Source organism: Erpetoichthys calabaricus, chromosome 14, assembly GCF_900747795.2.
Source record: "Erpetoichthys calabaricus chromosome 14, fErpCal1.3, whole genome shotgun sequence".
In the NCBI taxonomy this organism is placed as follows: domain Eukaryota; kingdom Metazoa; phylum Chordata; class Cladistia; order Polypteriformes; family Polypteridae; genus Erpetoichthys; species Erpetoichthys calabaricus.
The window spans coordinates 35,398,791-35,418,898 of record NC_041407.2 but is presented as its reverse complement, the minus strand read 5'-3'; the positions used below and the strand labels follow the sequence as shown (position 1 = coordinate 35,418,898).

At 41.1% G+C, this 20,108-nt stretch overlaps 1 protein-coding gene across 1 annotated transcript in view; it reads right to left on the bottom strand.

Annotated features, from left to right (window-relative positions):
* LOC114643479 (E3 ubiquitin-protein ligase rnf213-alpha-like) overlaps positions 1-20,108 on the bottom strand; it is a 367,913-nt gene that overhangs the window by 125,267 nt on the left and 222,538 nt on the right. The window contains 3 exon segments of the mRNA XM_051918940.1: positions 2,228-2,419; positions 2,667-2,817; positions 7,781-7,934. Of these exon segments, the coding sequence (XP_051774900.1) occupies positions 2,228-2,419; positions 2,667-2,817; positions 7,781-7,934 (497 nt within the window).

The window sequence follows — 20,108 nt, the reverse complement described above, 5'->3', positions numbered from 1 at the left end:
GCCTACTCGATGGAATTTCACATCACGGATAGTGAGCACTGTGGCAAACAATTATGATGGCCTCCTGCAGACTTTTGACAAGATTACCCAGGATGAGAGCATGGATGATGACACATTAGATGCTGCCAAAGGCTTCATAATGAAACTGGAGGATTTTGAGTTTGTGTTCATATTGTACACATATGAACAAATATTCTCTGAGACAGATGTTGTCTTTGATATTGTCCAGCAAAGGGCTATGGATGTTCTTTACTGCAAAAAAAGAATTGGGTCTCTCCTTGCTTTTGTCAAGGAGAAGAGGTCAGAGGAGGCTTATCAAGCAGTTTATGCAAAAGCAGCAAATCCCACATCAGACCCTCAAGAAGAACCTATTAGAAAGCACCCTCTGTCACAATTAAAGGATCCACAGGACCGCTACAGAAATTTGTACATGGCCATCCTAGACAATCTCATGGAGCAGATTTCTCAGCGTTTTTCAAATTTGGAAAGCATGAGCTTCTTAGAATTAGTCAATCCAGGGAAATTTGATGAAACGAGACAAGTGTTTCCAGAGGAGGCATTTGAAAGTGTGCTGAAAAGTTATGGCCATTTCTTTGACTCAGGGAGACTGAGATCTGAACTTCAAGCACTATATTCAGATCATGACTTATAGGGGAGCAGGGGTAAGCTGTGTGATTTCTTGGTGTTTTTTAAAGACATGGAGTTGGATAGTGCAATGCCTCAGCTATACAAGCTGTTGTCGTTAGTGGCAACAATTGGCGCTACATCAGCAGGTGTAGAGAGGAGCTTCTCCTGTTTAAAACGGGTCAAGTCATACACCCGAAACACGATGGGCCAAGATCGTTTGAGCAACGTTGCTCTCCTGGCCATTGAGAGGAAACTGGTTAAGTCCCTGGAAAAGACAGCCAATTGGTACGACAGGGTCACAGACCATTTTCTGCAAAAGGAACGGAGGGCAGAATTTTACGTACAAATAACAATGAATTTTATGATGAAGGCCTAATATGAGCTTCCCCTGTTTCAAAAGCTAGCAGCCGCCACTGGTCAATACATAGTTTTTTTTTTTCTTTGGTGATGTGATTTTTATTATTATGGTCAAAGAGTCAATAATAAATACATCAAGAAACTGATATAAAACAGCAAACCCCCAGCAGTTCCCTTTATCCACACTTTCCAAAACTGAACCATGTATTGGGCCACAACACAAGTAACAGAGGCGATGACAAGTCACCACACCACCACAACTGCACATGGGAACCATATCATCACAAATGTCATGCAATAAAGGATTTTATCATAAAAGCAGCAAAACTGTAGTTTTAAATGGACTCACTGGATACACCAGTATATAATAAAGACATAAAATTATTCAAAGTGGTTAGTTCAGGTGGTCTTACATTGGGAATCAAGAAGCAGTTAATGTATATATATTACATTTTTGTGTACTGAAGGGGAAGAGTGACATTTTTCTATTGGCTGATAATGAAAAGTAGCTTTTCACATGGGAACATTGAAAAAAAATCATTGTGAAAAACAATTCAAAACTGCTTAGTACTGAAAGATAAAAAGTAAGTATATGTTGATATTGGCAAGCCAGGAGATGACTCAAAACCCGATGAATTTGTAAAGAATTAGCAAAACGATCATGGCTACTTGAATTTTGAGTGTGATCTGCAGAAGTGACACTTAAATGATGTTCCACCAACCATTTCAACAATGGCGAACTGTGACAAAGTCTCATTAACATCTAAAACATGTTGCATAGACCTTCTGCCAAATCATGCAAGGCATTTTTCATTTTTATAAGAATGGGATACATCCTTAAAAGATGAAACACTTTACAAAAAGTAAATTTGAAATATTGTTTATGTGTAACGTAATTACTTAAATTAAGCATTTTTGGACTAACAAGATGAAAGAATATAGCCACTGATACGGCATAGTCTGCCTCAGTTTGGCAGCAAAATGCAGTCTTAAATGTTACTAATTCCTTTAGTTTAAATTATCTGTTTTATTAAGTGTGAACATAAGGAGACTTTAAAGAAAATACTGGTGGGGAAGCAGGAGGAAAGGGACATAAACAGCAGTCAAATTCAGAACAGCATCCAGCATATTGGCTATTACTGTTAAGCAGCTTTAACTAAAATGACAGCAAGAGTAGAACAAGTCCTGTCAAGCAATATATTTTAAAAGGGAAAATACAGAAATGAAACTCTGAGCTACTTACTTTACATTAAATCTCTCACAGCGAATGCAAAGTAATTTTTCATCCCCAAATATGTCCATCCAGAGCCTCTTAACAGAGCAGTCAGAATTGCTGTCAATTAGTAAATCCAAATTACAGTCTCTGTCAATAACAGATATAATCTGTGCCATGAGAGGAGTAACAACAGCCTGGATGCGCTTCCACAAAGTATGCCTGATGAGAAATTGAATATGAAGAAATATAAATCAAGTCTAAATTGTCTATTTTAAGTTAAAGTTTCATAATTAAAGCATATTTAGCCAAGAAAACTGTTTGAGCATTTGTCCAACTGTCCAATTTCACATTGGTGAAGTATGGAGATTACCTGTGCTTAAATTTTGTAAGTATGGGGGGAAAAAAGAATTATGGATAATTTATTCTGCTATACCTCTATGCCCATTTCACGGAGTTAAAGACTCACCTGAATGTCCCCCCTTCATGAAGTGCATTGACGTTTAATGCTTCCTTGAAAACCCAGCCACGTGCTGAAAATGCTGCTTCATCCAACGCAGCCAGCATTCCATGCAGCCTTCTCTTCAAGATGTTCAAAAATGAATCTGTTGGTTGGTTGACTATTAATTCAAACACAAAAAATTAGTCAAATCAAATTATACATTTGCTTCCTTGAATTAAGTTTATATTTAGGGAAATGTACATATACACAACAGCTGTTATCACTGAGACATACAAATAACTGTATTCATTTATTATTTGTACACTCATTACCAGAAAAGAAATTGAAATAACAAGCCTATACCAAAAGACTACAGTGGTCAATACAATGCTTGTCCACTGAATATACATGGTTATAAAGTATATCAGAAACTAAACAACACCAACTAAATCCAGCAAGCGTTTCTTTTTAATTTACAGTATATGCACAATTTAAATAAAAATATATACAATTTGGCTACATTTGTCCTGGGTATAACATTAAACTGCATCCAGCCCTGTAAGCAGTCCTCCAACTTGCAGGGAAATCATGGAGGTCGGTGGCAGGATTGGCACTCCAGCCACCATAAAAAAACATCACACAGCTGTGACACGACAGAAAGGACTCATTTTTGTTCTCCGCAAGAGTAGCTCTGCTGCAGCCAGCCATAGGAAGGCTGCTAGCATCATGAAGGGAATCAGGGAAAGTCCTTGGGAGCCCCATCCCCGGAAGAGTTGAAACTATCAGAAAGGCAATGGGGTCAGGTCTTTTGGGGATCAGAACTGGTGTGGTACTGAGGCGTCGTCTACTGCACAGCAGCATTTGGATCCCAATTTGAGGTGGCCCATCCGGGTAGGCGTGGGGAATGTCTCGTCTCTCTGGCATAATGATCATCTAGGGAAGTAGCTGTTGCTGTAGTGGATCGGCTTCTTTCGATGGTGTCCAATGTCACTCCTTTCAACAAGTGTATTATGACACTCAGATTATGGCACTCTCTGGGTGCCTTGTCTGTTGTCTCGGTATATGCCCCCAACCACGGTGAGTTATGTCTTGGTGAGGGAGACATTTTATTTGCAACTTCACTCGGTGGTTGATGGGTGCCCACGAGGTGACACTCCTCTGATCATAGGTGACTTCAATGCAACCACTGGCACTGACAGGGCTTGCTATGAGGATTGTCTCAGTCTCTATGGGTCTGGTGGCCATGGTGAAAGTGGCTCCATGTTCCTTGACTTTGCAAAAGGTCAGGGGCTGTGAATCGCTGGATCCTGGTTCCAGCACCCTGAGCCATATTGTTGGACTTGGTAGGTACTCCAAAACTGGTGGTATGGTGAAGGAGATCCATCACATCCTTGTGGGCAGATGCTGGAGGGTCTTGCAAAACTGCAGGGTCTACTGAAGTACACAGTTTGTGAATTCTGACCACAGACTTGTTGCTACTCTGAAGATCCAGCTGTGTTACCACCTGCTAGGAAAATGAGGCTGGACTTGGCCAAACTACAAGATCAGGCTGTTTCTAACGAGTGTGCATGAAGTTTGTGTGAGGAACTTGTGGATTTGGGTGCAACTGCTGATCCTAATGTAATGTGGGAGACCTTCCATGACAAGACCCTGAAGGTTGCTGAGGGTTTTGTTGGTGTTACGGAAAGGAGGTGTTTCATCTCGCAGGGCACTCTGGATATCACCGAGATGAGTCGCAGCACATGGCTTGATGGCAACTGCTATCTGTACCAGGAACTGAGAAGGACTGTGAGCAAGTGACACACCATCTGCGGTCTAGCATCCCACATCCTGCTTACAGAGAAACTGAAGCATTACGCACATCCGAATCTGTTCCTCGGAGAGTCGCAGTCAAGGTGACTGATGGAACGGTCTTTACGGAAGACACTGCAGTTGTGACGCGCTGGGCTGGCTACTTTGAGCAGCTGTTTTAAAGCTGATCCTCCGGCTAGGGCACTGGATATCTCTGGGTCCACGGTTCTTGAGGCTGATCCTCCAATTGGCAGTGAACCACCCAATCTCACTAAGACTGCACAGGTGGTGAACCAGCTGAGGGTAGGGAAGGCTACAGGGATCTGTGGTATCCAAGGTGAAATTCTCCAGGCTGATGGTAAGGCTGTCCTCCTGGCATTGCAAGCAATTGCTTCCATTTTGGAGACTGGCATCATCCCAACTGACTAGAAAATGGGACTTGTCGCCCCTATCTAGACAGGGAAGGGTAATCGCCTGAATTGCAGCAACCACAGTGGGATAACACTGCTCTCGGCGCTGGGTAAGGTCCTTGCAAGGGTTGTCCTCAATAGGATCCGTGATCACTTGCTCACCTACCAGTGACCGGAGCAGTCTGGTTTTACGCATAAAAATTCTACCATCGACCCAATCCTGGCACTGAGGGTTCTCATGGAGCGCAAATGCGAATATCGGAAGTTTTTTTGCAGCCTTTGTCGATTTTAGTAAAGCATTCGACTTGGATAATTGAGCGTAAGCGGGATCCCCTCAAGGTTGCTGGATATTATGGCCGGCCTGTACACTGGTACTGTGAGGGCTGTAAAGAGTGCAGATTGAACCCCTGTATTTTTCCCAGTTGATTCTGGAGTTCATCAGGGGTGTGTTCTTGCTCCTATTCTGTTCAATGCTTGCATGGACTGGGTGTTGGGCAAGGTTGTGGGGTCCAGAAGCTGTGGGGCATCTGTTGGTGAAGAAATATTCAGTGATCTTAACTTTCCTGAGGATGCTGTGATCTTTGCGGAGTCAATGGAAGCTCTGACCAGGGCTCTCGAGAGACTGAGCGAGGAGACTGGCCTTTAATGACCTCTTGGGCACAGCCATCAGCAATGTGTCTGTCTACGGAGAGAGTTGAGAGGTTTAATTACCTCGGCAGTGACATTCTTTTCTCTGGTGACTCTTCCTATGAAGTCAGTAGACCGATTAGGACAGCATGGGGGGGACATGAGGTTGCTGAAAAGGGGCATGTTGCGCTTCTCATATCTATGGAAAAGGATGAAGGTCCAAGTCTTTAGAGTCCTGGTGCTTCCTGTCTTGCTATATAGTTGGGAGACAAGACTGGACGCCTTTGGTACTGTGTCTCTTCAGAGAATCCTTGGGTACCGCTGGTTTGACTTTGTGTCGAATGAGCAGTTGCTCACGGAGTCCTGAATGAGGCACATTACCTGCATTATGAGGGAGTGTCTGTTACGGCACTAAAGCCACGTGGCACGATTCACAGAGGGTAATCCGGCTTGCAGGACTATCATTGTTGAGGATCCGAGTGGCTTGCAGGACCATCATTGTTGAGGATCTGAGTGGCTGGAACAGGCCAAGGGGTCGCCCAAGTAACACCTGGCTGTGGCAGATGGAGAGTCATTTTTGGAAGGTGGGACTGGACCGTGTGTCTGCCTGGGGGGTTGCCAACCAGGACCCTGTACTGTTTCATCGTGTGGTGGATGCAGCAACGCGTTGTATTGGTGCATGCTCCCCAGCCTGACCTGCTACATTTGCAGTACACTACTAAATTAGATGTAGTAACAGAAGTCCCTCTAGTTATGCTCCTGCAGATAGATCTGGGTTAAACTTAAACTTTAGCTGAGTATACTAGGCGGTATAAATATTAAATTCAATCAAACAATAAATTGTCTGGAGATAGAAATTAAGACTTGTGCAAATGATTTGAAAGTTGAAGTGTACTCATTACTGTTTTTAAGAGTTTAGATATGAAAAATCAAAAAGATAATTAGGATGCTGGATTCCAAGGCACACTGAGTGAACTACAAGTCAGAAGTGGTTATGTAAAAGTTTCATTATGCATCAAAAAGGTCACATGCAAGATTTTTTTCTCATCTTATTTTGTTTTTCTTGTCACGTAAAACCATTTTGTGGCTTGGCATTGTTGTGCTATAAAATGACACCCAGAACTTTGCAAGTTGTGACATTGTTATCTCAATCATTATAAATGTCTGTGTTGCAGACATCCATCTTATCCAAGATTACTGATACAATTTAAACTTTGAATGTGCTTTTCAGTTTGCTTGAAAGATTTAAAGAACTTTCTTAACAGGATTTTGATTAGATGTTTTGATAAGCACTTTAGGCTTGGCATTCAAGTTTTCACCCTTTAGGTTTTGACTTTTGCCATCTGTCTGACTCGTTTTATCAACTCCCAAATCCATTTCCTTCTCTGTCCTTATGCCCTTGCAATATTTACCACCCCTCTGGCAGAACAACTTCTGAATAATGTCTGCATTTTTCATGTCATTATTACAGAATGAATAAAAAGTGCCTCCATGAATGCAGAGAATGAGCTTAACAGAAAAAGTCAGATTTGGGAACTATACATGATCATCCAGTAACAATGTACCCAAGTGCAGGATATAATACTGCCATGTAAGAACATATAGATAGGCACACAAAGAAAGGTTCCTGAAACAGCAAAGCTAACAAAATGACAAAATTAAAGTTTAAAGGCAAATCAACAGTGAGATGCTTTATGCTAAAATCTAAAGATCTATATTTTTAAATATTCAGCACTGAACAGCATTGAATTCTTTTTGTTTAATTATATGTCTTTTTTGGCAAATATTATTTTCTAAATGTCTTGTCTGTTTAGTGCTTTGGATGAATACTTTAAGACCCTGCCATCTATAACACAATACTAGTAATTTTTAAGTGCCTCAAAAGGTAACCAGAACCCGAAAGTATACAAAGACTGACAAAAACATACAATAGGCACATTTAAAATTAAGAAAGGAAAAACTATGCTAGAATGGTTAGGTCTTTAAAATTAGTTCATTAACATAAATATGTACAATATGTAAAGAAAGAAGCCAGTAAAGGCAAAAGTTTTGGTTCGGTTATATTCAGGTATATTGTCATGAGATTACATAGTACTCTAAAATCCTCAAATGTCTCCTTCTGAGAAGCAACAGTACAATCAAATTTTAAAAGTCTGGATCCTTAACTGTGCACTGCCTATAATCAGCATACACTACATATACTCATTAATTACCCAGTCAGGTGGGCTTTCTAGAAAGCTCATACATATACTATTCAAAATTATGAAGCCTCTCTAAAAAGATTTGCAGAATTTTAAAATTTTAGTCTCTTACCTTCATTTTCTTTGTTACCTCCTAACAGCTCCAGCAGAATCTGTACACGTTTTGTGCTTCGGCTGGATCCCTCAAATTTGTCTCTAAGCATCCCCACGGCATTCTGTACACAGCACCGAATCAGCGAGGTTGTGTCCAAAATAGTTTCAGATTTCTAAAGTAGAGAGTAATATGATAAATGCTCAATAGTAGCAAAAACACTATATAGTAGCTCTAAAAATAAGTCTAAAGCTACAGTTATTAAATAGATTCAATTATTTCCTGTATGGCTAGTGATAATTGCTAGTAACACACAAAGTTTGTTGTCATTTGTATACAGTACAATGAGATTATTACTTGCATCTTTCCCTCGGACTAGTGACAATAGCATTACACTAACAAGAGCTAATGAACAAAATATCACACACTACACACAAAAGGAAAATATAACATACCCAAATCATGCATACTTATAGATATGAATAGCCTTATGACCTGATAATTTAAAAAAAAAAAAGTGTTTCTAAACCTAGTGGTCAGAATGCTGATACCCTATACTATTGGTCAGAATGGAGAAGACATAAAATGACTATGAAGAGCAGCTTCATATTAATATTATATGCCTTTCCGAGGCAGAAGGATACAAAAGGAACTGTGTTCTAGAATGGTTGTATAATAAAAAGAGGCCCTGAGCATTACAGGAAATCAATGCACATCAACGGGCAACTGCAGAGTTGTTGTATTACTCTCTGTAATAATATTGGTCTGAAAAATCAAATTCAACACAATGAAATATTACATCTTTTTGCCAAAAGCATACTAAAACCATCTCAAAACTAACTCTTTTTAAAGCACCACCAGAAAATAATAGCATGTACTTATAACTATACATTTCGCAATATACCTACTGATGAATGTATGCACATAGGAACCAAGGTTAATTATAGTTAATGAAAACTAAAATCAAAACTGAAACAATTATTAAAATTTTTTTTCGCAAACTGAAATAAAATAACAAAACTGAAATGAAAAACTAAAACTAAACAAAAACTATTAAAGTAGCTGGAAAGACTAACTGAAATAAAATAATAATTTAGTAAAATATTTGTAGTTTTCGCATTTGAATAAATATTCTTGCCGTTAGTCTTTAACCCTTGTAAATTTTAACTCTAAAACAGAAAGTCATCCACCACGAGCCGCCTGCATATATTCATCCAGTGAAAGGCGGCTGGTGACGGAGGGCGGCTGTTCACACAGCATTTGCGGTGACAGAGCAAGCCAAGTGCGGGTGCGTAAAGTGTGAGAAATAGAAAGCGATTTGTGTGCCGCCTTTCTTTGTGCTTGTTGTATATCAAGATGTAATTCAAAAGGCTGAAATCAGAATGTGATGGTCAAGAAAACTTTTACCATATGGACAGAAAAATCACGAGTGAGTAATGTTTCAGTTTATTTCTCAGGTGTCTGCTTTTTGTTGACAGCAATTCACCTGTCACTTCGCATAGGAGAAATCGTTTTTACTTTCTCATATACGAAGTATAGAGAAAGTATAGTAATCATGAAAAAATTCGACTTCGATATTTTGATGAATCTTGACGTTATAGACTAACCAGTGTCCAACAATACTGTTTTTTGGAATTGTGTGAGTACGCGCGAGCGCGTCTATGTGTGTGTGTGTAAATACGATAACTGAAAAACGCAACTAGATAGATGGATGAAATTCGGCATGTGGTTGTTACACCACAATTATAGATCTGTATTAACTTTTGGGCCAAATCCATCACCCGGAAGTGGTACTTTACCTGAACACATACTCAATTTTTTTTTTTATTTATACAGCTGCAGAGTTTGATTTATTCAACTTTACTTTTATAATAATTGTTCAATATATTATTAATTGGATTTGTTGTTGATGGTTCCTTAATGTACAGTACATAATATAAAAATATAATCATTGTCTTGCAGTTTACTCCTCAAATATCCATCCCCATATCTGAGTATACAAGAAAGTCGAGGGGAGAGCACTCCCAGTTTTTGAAAATAAAACGGCACTGATCGAGAGACTGACTGGGTCATCATACAAGATGAGCATATTGTTGCTGACCAATCACTTTTGCTTTAATAACATCGTTTAACAATGAAGCAATACAAACAAAGGTAGAGAGTCTGACAAGAGATGAAAAACTAATCATACTAATGGGATTTTGTATTTATTCCATATTTATTAATTTATCTTTTTTAGTTCATATTCACAACTCAAAATACCTGATATTGTGAAAGTAATCCATTAGTAGAATTATATTTTCAATGTTTTTCTCTCTCAAAATAGATAGTTGAAATATCATATTCTTTTAGTTCTTAACATCAGCCTTATCATACATACTGCATACCAGGGATTTTTCCTGCCTTGCATCCAAACCTGCTGCTGTAGGCTCCAGATTTCCTGCAATCCTACTCTGGATAAACAGGTTTAGATAATGTATATGTTGTTCTTAATCTCAAATGCTGTCTCTGTTGTTTTATGCCTGTCCGTACTCCCATTACCTGCTCTTGCTCTGCTTATTATGGGTTTACTGTCCTTTATGGTGGTCTATTCAAGACTCACTGCCCCTAACCTTGACACTACACGCTTGTTGTTCTTTGTTTCCCTCAATACAGCCAGGTGGGGTCTGCATACTCATTCAAGTCTAAGAGCCCTATTCTTCCTAAGCCCCTGTGATTTTCATGAGAAAATAATTTAAAAATTATAAAATTGTGTAAAATTGTTCATATTCGGTGTCTATTTTTGATTATGCTTGTTTTTAGTGTAGTAAGCTTTACGTTAAACTCATATCCAAATCTGTTAAGTGTACAGTTCTGTTTGATTGTGACACAAAACTAACTCCGTAGGCGCTCCATGCCATAATTACTAAACCTGAAACTAACATATATAAAAATAAAATTGATATGCCTTTGTGAAATGAAAACTAAACTAAAACTAAAAATACACGATGAAGGAAAACTAAAACTAATCTGAATTTCCAAGTAAGGTCAGAAAAAATATAGAAATAAAAACTAATATAAAAAGGCAAAACTATAACAACCTTGACAGGAACACAAGTGTTTTTGCAGATAACAGAAAACTGTTCACTCAATGATGTATTTAGTTATGCGAATGGCACATTGCATAACATTTTCTTGTGGGGTATGGCAGACTTGCTACCTTCAGTTGCAGATCTTGCTGCTGCACCATGTCGATTTACATGCCTTAAAATCGCAGCCCATGTCACATTTACCAACCCAGTACCAATGTTCAAGTGCAAACATGCTCATCTCTTTTTCAGACAGCCTATTGCGTGCTGCCTGACTGAAGCAGTGCTAAATAAAGGGTTAACAGCTGTAAGGGGTTCAGCAGCAATCTCAGCCCTTTACTTCTTTTTTCAGTTCTGTTATTGTAAGTAAAACACAAGACATCAGACAGACAAGCTTCTCTCCATAGCCCTTGTGCTGCCTGCTGGAGCTGAAACTGTAGGAAATGGTAATAGCTATGGTTCATTCAGCTGCTATCTCTGCTCTTTTCCTCCTTTTTTTCCATTCTGTTTTAGTACATAAAACATGAGGTGTCAGAATGATGAGCCTTTATTCTATTTGTGAGTTTCAAAATACACAAGCTCCTTATTCCCCTCCTCGAACTGCCACCTTATCGTGGTGGAGGGGTTTGCGTGTCCCAATGATCCTAGGAGCTCTGTTGTCCGGGGCTTTATGCCCCTGGTAACTGGTCCTAGGTGAGGGATGAGACAAAGTGCGGTTCAATATAACCTCCTATGACGAATAAAAAATTTGGAAGGCGTTTTCCCTCGCCCGGACGCGGGTCACCAGGGCCCCACTCTGGAGCCAGGCCTGGAGGTGGGGCTCGATGGCGAGCGCCTGGTGGCCGGGCTTGCACCCATGGGGCTCAGCCGGGCACAGCCCGAAGAGGCAACGTGGGTCCCCCTTCCCATGGGCTCACCACCTATGGGAGGGGCCAAGGAGGTCGGGTGCAGTGTGAGTTGGGTGGTGGCCGAAGGCGAGGACCTTGGCGGTCCGATCCTCGGCTACAGAAGGTGGCTCTTGGGACGTGGAATGTCACCTCTCTGAAGGGGAAGGAGCCTGAGCTTGTGCGCGAGGTTGAGAAGTTCTGGCTAGATATAGTCGGGCTCACCTCGACGCACAGCTTGGACTCTGGAACCAATCTCCTTGAGAGAGGTTGGACTCTGTACCACTCTGGAGTTGCCCCCGGTGAGAGGTGCCGAGCTGGTGTGGGCATACTTATTGCCCCCCGACTTGGAGCCTGTACATTGGGGTTTACCCCGATGGACGAGAGGGTAGCCTCGCTCCGCCTTCGGGTGGGGGGACGGGTCCTAACTGTTGTTTGTGTGTATGCACCAAACAGCAGTTCGGAGTACCCACCCTTTTTGGAGTCCCTGGAGGGGGTGCTAGAGGGCATACCTTCTGGGGACTCCCTCGTACTGCTGGGAGACTTCAATGCTCACGTGGGCAATGACAGTGAGACCTGGAAGGGCGTGATTGGGAGGAATGGCCCCCCCGATCTGAACCCGAGTGGTGTTTTGTTATTGGACTTCTGTGCTCGTCACGGATTGGCTATGACTGAAAATCACAATAGAAGTTGTATAATATGACATATGGGCTTAAAATCACAGCTAAACTGTCCCACAATCACACTTAAATACTTTTAAAAAGCTGTAAAGATGTTTGTTTTGATTATGTGACATGCTAATTTGTCAGAGATTACCAGACCCATTTTTGAGAAGTATTTCTTTGTGGATTCTGCTTTGAATGCACTTCTCATTAACTTGTTTTTTCAATGTGTCACAGTAGGACATGAACTTCATTCCAGGAAAGCAATTTGTTGCTCTTCATTGCATAACATCTACTATGTTTCTTTTGTAGCGTGGTGACCTGCATAGTATTTCAGACACTGTCTCACTTGTGCATTACAACAACAACAACAACTTATTTTTCTTGTATAACCTAAAATCACACATGGAGTGCCACAATGTGCTTTAATAGGCCCTGTTTTTTTTTTTTTTTTTTTTTAAAACAGCCCCTAAGCCTTGACACCCTAAGATAAGAAAGCAGAGCAACAGCGAGCGAAACCACAGCGCAGTGGTGATTCATACCACCATATAGCTCTTTACAAACACCAGAAAAAAAAAAACTAAAAACTAATGAAATCTTCAGCTAAGTTCACCTGGAGTAAATCTGACATCCGACAAGGAAAAGTAACCAACAGTGAGAAGTCAAAGTCGATCGCCCAGCAGGCAGTGAAAGCCTAAACCCAACAGTCTCCTAGGCATTCAGGTGAATGCGGAAAGCACCAAGGGAGAAAGATTAATTCAACGCTAAACGTAAGTTCCATCTGTTCTCTGCCAGTCGAAGACATGTTTATATGTTGTATGTACTGCAGTATATACAGTTTAGGTTTTCCGGATGACAATACAGACAGATTCAACCGCCAAAAGTGCTTAGTTAATTTAGAGTTGATCGGGAAAATTCGCAAATTGGAGGACCGCGTTAGGAACTTGACAGACATTAGGCAAACTGAAATCTGTATCGACTTGGTTTGTTTAGATAATTTGGTTTCAGACTTTCCAGGTCTCACTGCAGTCAGTGCTCGGCCGAAATCAGCAGTGTTGATTCAGCCACAGGGCGAGTGGGTAATAGTGAGACAGGGGGTCTAAGAAGCCAAAATATAGTCCCTTGGCACAGAGGTTACCAATTTGGACCCAGAACAGGTTCAACGCACTCTGCAGCACACCTGTTGGTCCCGAGAAAAATAAAGTGCTTATAATTGGCGATTCCATAGTGTGGAATGTTAGAATACCAAACTATGTTAAACCAGCAGTTAATGTGAAATGCCTCCCAGGAGCAAAGATTTCTTAAATAGAGGCCCAACTGGATCATGTTGCAGATGATGAAGTATCTACCTTATTGCTGCATGATGGCACTAATGATATTTATTTATAGCAATCTGAGGTATTAAAGGGGAACTTCATCTCTCAATGCATCAAAGCTAAAAGAAAATGTCGGAATTTAATCGAATCTGGCCCCTTACCAAGATTAAATAGAGGGAATGTGATTTATAGCAGATTACGTCCCCTTCACTGCTGGCTACAAACCTAGTGTGCAAATAAAAGCACAGCCTTTGTGAACAAATGGGATGATTTTTGGGAAAGGCCTGGATTTTTCAAAAGAGATGCTCTTTATCCTAACTGGAGGGGATCTTTTGTATTATCCCAGAATATGACAGCAAAACTGACTGGCGGACTGATCAGAGCACCATCTATTGTGATCTTAAATCACAGGCTGTTGTTTATCCCACCTGTCATCTTGAAGCTGTTACCCATAATACCTGTTGTGGGGTATCCAATAAATTTAGTCATGATGCAAACCTTAAACTATTTGATAACCAAAAAATAAGGAGTATAATTAGACCAAGAGATAAAACGAGACCCTGCACCAGGGCACACGTAATAGTAACTTAGTTCAAGTTAAAACAAAAAATATATGACCATTTCAGCAAGAACTATTCAGTTTTAAATGCTGCTTAATAAACACTTTCTTGGAAGTAAAGCTGTTTTGGTAATTGAAATTATATTAAGTACAAAATCTGATTTTGTCTTCTTACTGAAACCTGGCTTAGTAAATCTGACACTGCTCCCCAGTTAGCTGAGATGTCACCAGATGGATATACATCCATCCATCCATTATCCAACCCGCTATATCCTAACTACAGGGTCATGGGGGTCTGCTAGAGCCAATCCCAGCCAACACAGGGTGCAAAGCAAGAAACAAACCCCAGGAAGGGTGCCAGCCCACCGCAGGGCGCGCGCACACACACACACACACACACACACACACACACTAGGGACAATTTAGAATCGCCAATGCACCTAACCTGCATGTCTTTGGACTTTGGGAGGAAATCGGAGTACCCGGAGGAAACCCATGCAGGCACGGGGAGAACATGCAAACTCCACGCAGGGAGGACCCGGGAAGTGAACCCGGGTCTCTTAATTGCGAAGCAGCAGTGCTACCACTGTGCCACCGTGCCGCCGATGGATATACATTCCTTCATAAATCTAGAGATTCTGGTCGAGGAGGAAGTCTTGGAATAATTAATTGTGATGACATGCAAATCAGACTCTGGAATGGTGGTGCACTATTTTGCTATGCAGCAGTGCCTGAACAAATATGACCTTCACGGTAGAGTCAGCAGAAGAAATGCTTTCCTGCATCCCAGCAGCAAGTCAAAATAGGACTTTTCAGCCACAATGTGCAAAGGTATGTTTGGAGAAAAAAGGGTGCCAATTCATGGGAAAAAAGCACCTCTCCAACTATTAAGCACGGGGTGGATCAGTCATGCTTTTGGCTTGTGTTGCAGCCAGTGTCAAAGGTTGGCATTGGTAGAGGAAAGAATGGATTCAAATAAATACCAGAAAATTCTGGAAGCAAACATCACACCATCTGTGAAAAAGTTAAAAAGAGGATGGGCCCTACAACAAGATGATTCAAAACATACCTCACAATCTACAATGGAATACCTCAGGAGTACAAGCTGACGGTTTTGCCATGGCTCTCACAGTCCCCCAACCTAAACATCATTGAAAATAGATCTCAAAATACCAGTGCATACAAGAGGGCCTAAGAATCTTGTAGAATAAGAAGCCTTTTATAAGAATGAATTGGTAATGTGGGCGAGTAACAGCAGAACATAGTTATTGCCAATTCCTGAAGAAGAAAGAGCTGTTGAGCAAAAGGATTTAGACTTAAGCCATAGTTTGTTTCCAACAGAATGTGCCCTGGGTCTCCAGAAGTGCACTGAAATGGATATTTCAGATAAAGGTACAAGATAAGCCTGTTATCTATTCTGTCTGTTGTCAGTTCATGTATATGACTTCCTTGGTTTTTTGGCACCAGTTATACTGCCTGCAAAACACATCTTGAAATTATATTATCGCCCATCATCAATGTAGTTATGAGAAACTTGCATTATAAACAAATTAAGCAGACACTTATGATTCGGCTTCTAATATTGCTTCTAATATTGTGATAGCCTATTAATATTTTTATTGTAACAATTTTCCAGAAAAGTTCAGCAAAAATTACGGCTTAATTTTTAGTATAGGTCCTTTATTGAATTCTCCTTAGCATCAATTGGATATATGACATGACAAAAGCTTGCATCATAAAAGCATGGTGGCAAATACATTCAGGACAGAGAATGAGGCTTACAGCTTGCTTGTAGACATGTACAGAGCTATATGTTGTGGCTCTTTCAGCCTAAATTTAACACAGTGACTCTGAATATTCTTTTTCAGCAGTTGCCTTTGTTAGGTCCTACTTAACTACTTCTATGGATGGTTCCAATTAAATAGGCAGTTCCACAGATTTGTCTATAAAGAAGCCTGAACTATGGCAGATTCCTGAGACAGACATAGGGTGATGTGTGGTGATCTACTCGAAGTGTTAAGCCTGAATAACTCGAGACAGTAATCTTCTGTCATCTATTGGATGAAATAAAATAATGCTGTAAAAACCACAAATATTTCAGTGTGTTCTAACACTCTAAGGTAACTTATTAATATTAATGAGTGGTGCACAGCGTTCCACCCAGGTACAATGATATGTAAACAAGAAGTTGTGAAGCCAGTTTTAGAATAAACAAACTGAATCATTAGTTAAATCAAGTGATAGTGATGACAATATGAATTAGTCATCAGACATTCATGTGGAAAATGAAACTGACACATACAGAACCAAATAACCGAACCACCATGATATGTCTGGTGAATTCGGTCACTTGAAGGTTTACCATGGTGCAAGTAGCTGCTTGCCAGAATGGCAAAATAATTGAGATCAAGAAGAAAGGCAAAAAAGCACTGTTCACAATGTAGCAATTGTCACTCGTACTTGCACTATAATAGCCTACAACAATAAAACAAGGAATTTGGGCTAACATTCTACCCCTCTTATAATAGAAAACCTATTATAAGAAAAGTGCGCAAAGAAACACACTTCAATTGTCCTGATGGCAACATCGAGCTGTGCATTGGTGACTGTCTCAAAACATATACGAAGGACACGTACTAAATCTGCATTAGAACAGCAGTGTAAACTAAACATACTTTTCCTACTGTATTTATGTTGATATCTTGGCATTTACATGTTTCTGTTAAACGTATTAACATATTTTGTTTTAGAAAAAATACAATATTTTGACTTGGCTTTCTCAGGGCAAACATTGTGACGGTATAGCATCACCGGGACGCTAACACGGTACAGTGCAGACGGATATTGAACAGCAAGATATGTAAGGATGTTTACAGCTAGCAAACATATTTATCAAGGTTTTGGACTGGCAGGTTGTTTCTTTCTTGGTTTTTTCAGATATTCAGGCATTCTTTTCAGCTATGAGCCTCGCGTGTAGTATTCCAAGTTTACCGGCTGGTGTTCTAAAGGGGGGCTGAAAGTAAGAAAGCAGAAAGACAACTACAGGGTAGTCCATTTTGGTTTAGACGTAGATATACCCCATAGTGTTTTCTTTTTTTTTATTGTTTTAGTAACCACAAGGTTAGGTTTAATTGTTTTAAACCTAACAATTAACAATTAAATTAACAATTAAAAAACACTGTTATTTAGTGTTTAAATATGTTTATTTTGTTGTTGGATATTTTGATTTTTGTTCGAGGTGTGTGATTTCCCCTGCAGGACCGAAATAGTGTCTCCCTGTGTGCAGGCAAGTTAACCAGGGGAATTGAGACCCCTTTATAAGTGCAGTTGTGGCCATAAGAGGGAAAGTTTTTGATGATTGAGCGGAGATTTCTGAGAGAAAGAGGTTGGGGGTGCGAGGTGAGCCAGGCTAAGAGGTGCCTGGTGGCTGAACAGTTGGTTGATGTTAAGGCGCAGCTTGAGGCTCCTAAGAACCAAACACAGCTCCTGAGATTTTTTTTTTTTTTTTTTTTTGAGGACTTGTATTTATGGCATGGGTCTAGTTTTGTTTTTGGTTTTTTTTTTTGGCTGCTGATACCCTTACCTGAACTGAAAGTGACTGAGTAAACATCAGGGTAAGAGCCTCTGTGTTGTTGTATGCATTCTGTTTTTACTTATGTGGCCAGGGAGGCCCAAGAATACAATTGGTATGGTACTGTTCCTGTCCCAATCCCATCCAATCGGTAGTAGTGATGGGCGGTGTGTACAAAGAGCAGGGACTTTTAATCAGTGCGATCTTATGACCTGTACTTACTGGGAATTCCTCGTTTGTGGGGAACAATTGCAAGCCCCGGTCCCCATCACGAATGGGGTTCAACGGCTTACCCACACCTCTCTGTGCCGGGTAGACACACGTTGATCCATTCAGTGTAGTGCGCGTGCAGCCCCAGACATCTAAGGGCATCACAGACCTGTTATTGGTCAATCTCAAGTGCCTGAGAAGTTGGACGCCGACCACTCGGGGGTTGCGTAACTATTTAGCAGGTGGGAGTCTCGTTCGTGGCGGCACGGTGGCGCAGTGGTAGCTCTGCTGCCTTGCAGTTAGGAGACCCGGGTACACTTCCCGGGTCCTCCCTGCGTGGAGTTTGCATGTTCTCCCCGTGTCTGCGTGGGTTTCCTCCCACAGTCCAAAGACATGCAGGTTAGGTGGATTGGCGATTCTAAATTGGCCCTAGTGTGTGCTTGGTGTGTTTTTTGTGTGTGTCCTGCGGTGGGTTGGCACCCTGCCCGGGATTGGTTCTTGCCTTGTGCCCTGTGTTGGCTGGGATTGGCTCCAGCAGACCCCCCGTGACCCTGTGTTCGGATTCAGTGGGTTAGACAATGGATGGATGGAGTCTCGTTCGTTATTGGAATTAACCAGACAAATCGATCCACCAACTAAGAACGGCCATGCACCACCACCCACAGAATCGAGAAAGAGCTATCCATCCATCCATTTTCCAACCCGCTGAATCCGAGCACAGGGTCACGGGGGTCTGCTGGAGCCAATCCCAGCCAACACAGGGCACAAGGCAGGAACCAATCCTGGGCAGGGTGCCAACCTACCGCAGGACACACACACACACACACACCCACACACCAAGCACACACTAGGGCCAATTTAGAATCGCCAATCCACCTAACCTGCATGTCTTTGGACTGTGGGAGGAAACCGGAGCGCCCGGAGGAAACCCATGCAGACACGGGGAGAACATGCAAACTCCACGCAGGGAGGACCCGGGAATCGAACCCAGGTCCCCAGGTGTCCCAACTGCGAGGCAGCAGCGCTACCCACTGCGCCACCGTGCCGCCCACGAGAAAGAGCTATCAATCTGTCATTCCTCTCCGTGTCCAGGCCGGGTGAGGTTTCCCATGTTGAGTCAAATTAAGTCGCAGGCTCCACTCCTGGTGGTGCCCTTCCGTCAATTCCTTTAAGTTTCACATTTGCAACCATACTCCCCCGGAACCAAAAGGCTTTGGTTTCCTGGTTGGCTGCCTGGCGGGTCATGGGAATAATGCTGCCGGATCACCAGTTGGCATCGTTTACGGTCGGAAATACGACGGTATCCAATCACCTTCGAACCTCCGACTTTCGTTCTTGACTAATGAAAACATTCTTATATTTTTCTGCTTTGCATTTTCACAATTAGAAGCGTTTTGACTCTGGACTTTATTTTTTGCTATTGTGGAATAAAAACTTACTTTTTTTGTACATTTGCCTCTCTTATTACCCCCTCAGTCCTGGTCAGTCCCAAGCTACTAGCAGGCTAACTGCTTTTGTAGAAGGATTGTGACAAACATGACAAAGGAGGTTAGTATAGTTTTGAGTTTCTGAGAGACTACTTTTAAAACTGTATCATGGCAAGGAAAGATGCAAATAATTAAGCAAAAGCATCTGAAGAATGTTTAAATGTATCATTTTGACTAGCATCATCTTTTAAGTCTGCCAGTCACACAGCTTAATATTTTTGTTTTGCTGGTCTCTTAGTCCCAGCAGGTACACTTACAAGCTGCAGTTTTGTTTTTTTCTGAAGATACTTTGCGGGCTAATTATTGTAATTCAGGAAATGGCCTTTTCATCACAATGTTTGATTTTGATGAAATTTGGCATGTGAATTGCAATTACCTTTCAGAGCTCAGAAATTAAGTTTATTTGTTTATTTCAAATTTGTTTATTTAAAAAAAATCTAAGATATATTAACTTTTCTTCACTGTGGACAGTGAAAAAATGGTCATTTTAAGTGTTTTCGTATGAGCTGTAGCTTTTCAAAACTACATCACTTGGATTCTTGTAAATGGCAAGTTTGACCTAAGTATCTTTTTTCAAGACTGAATTTCATCT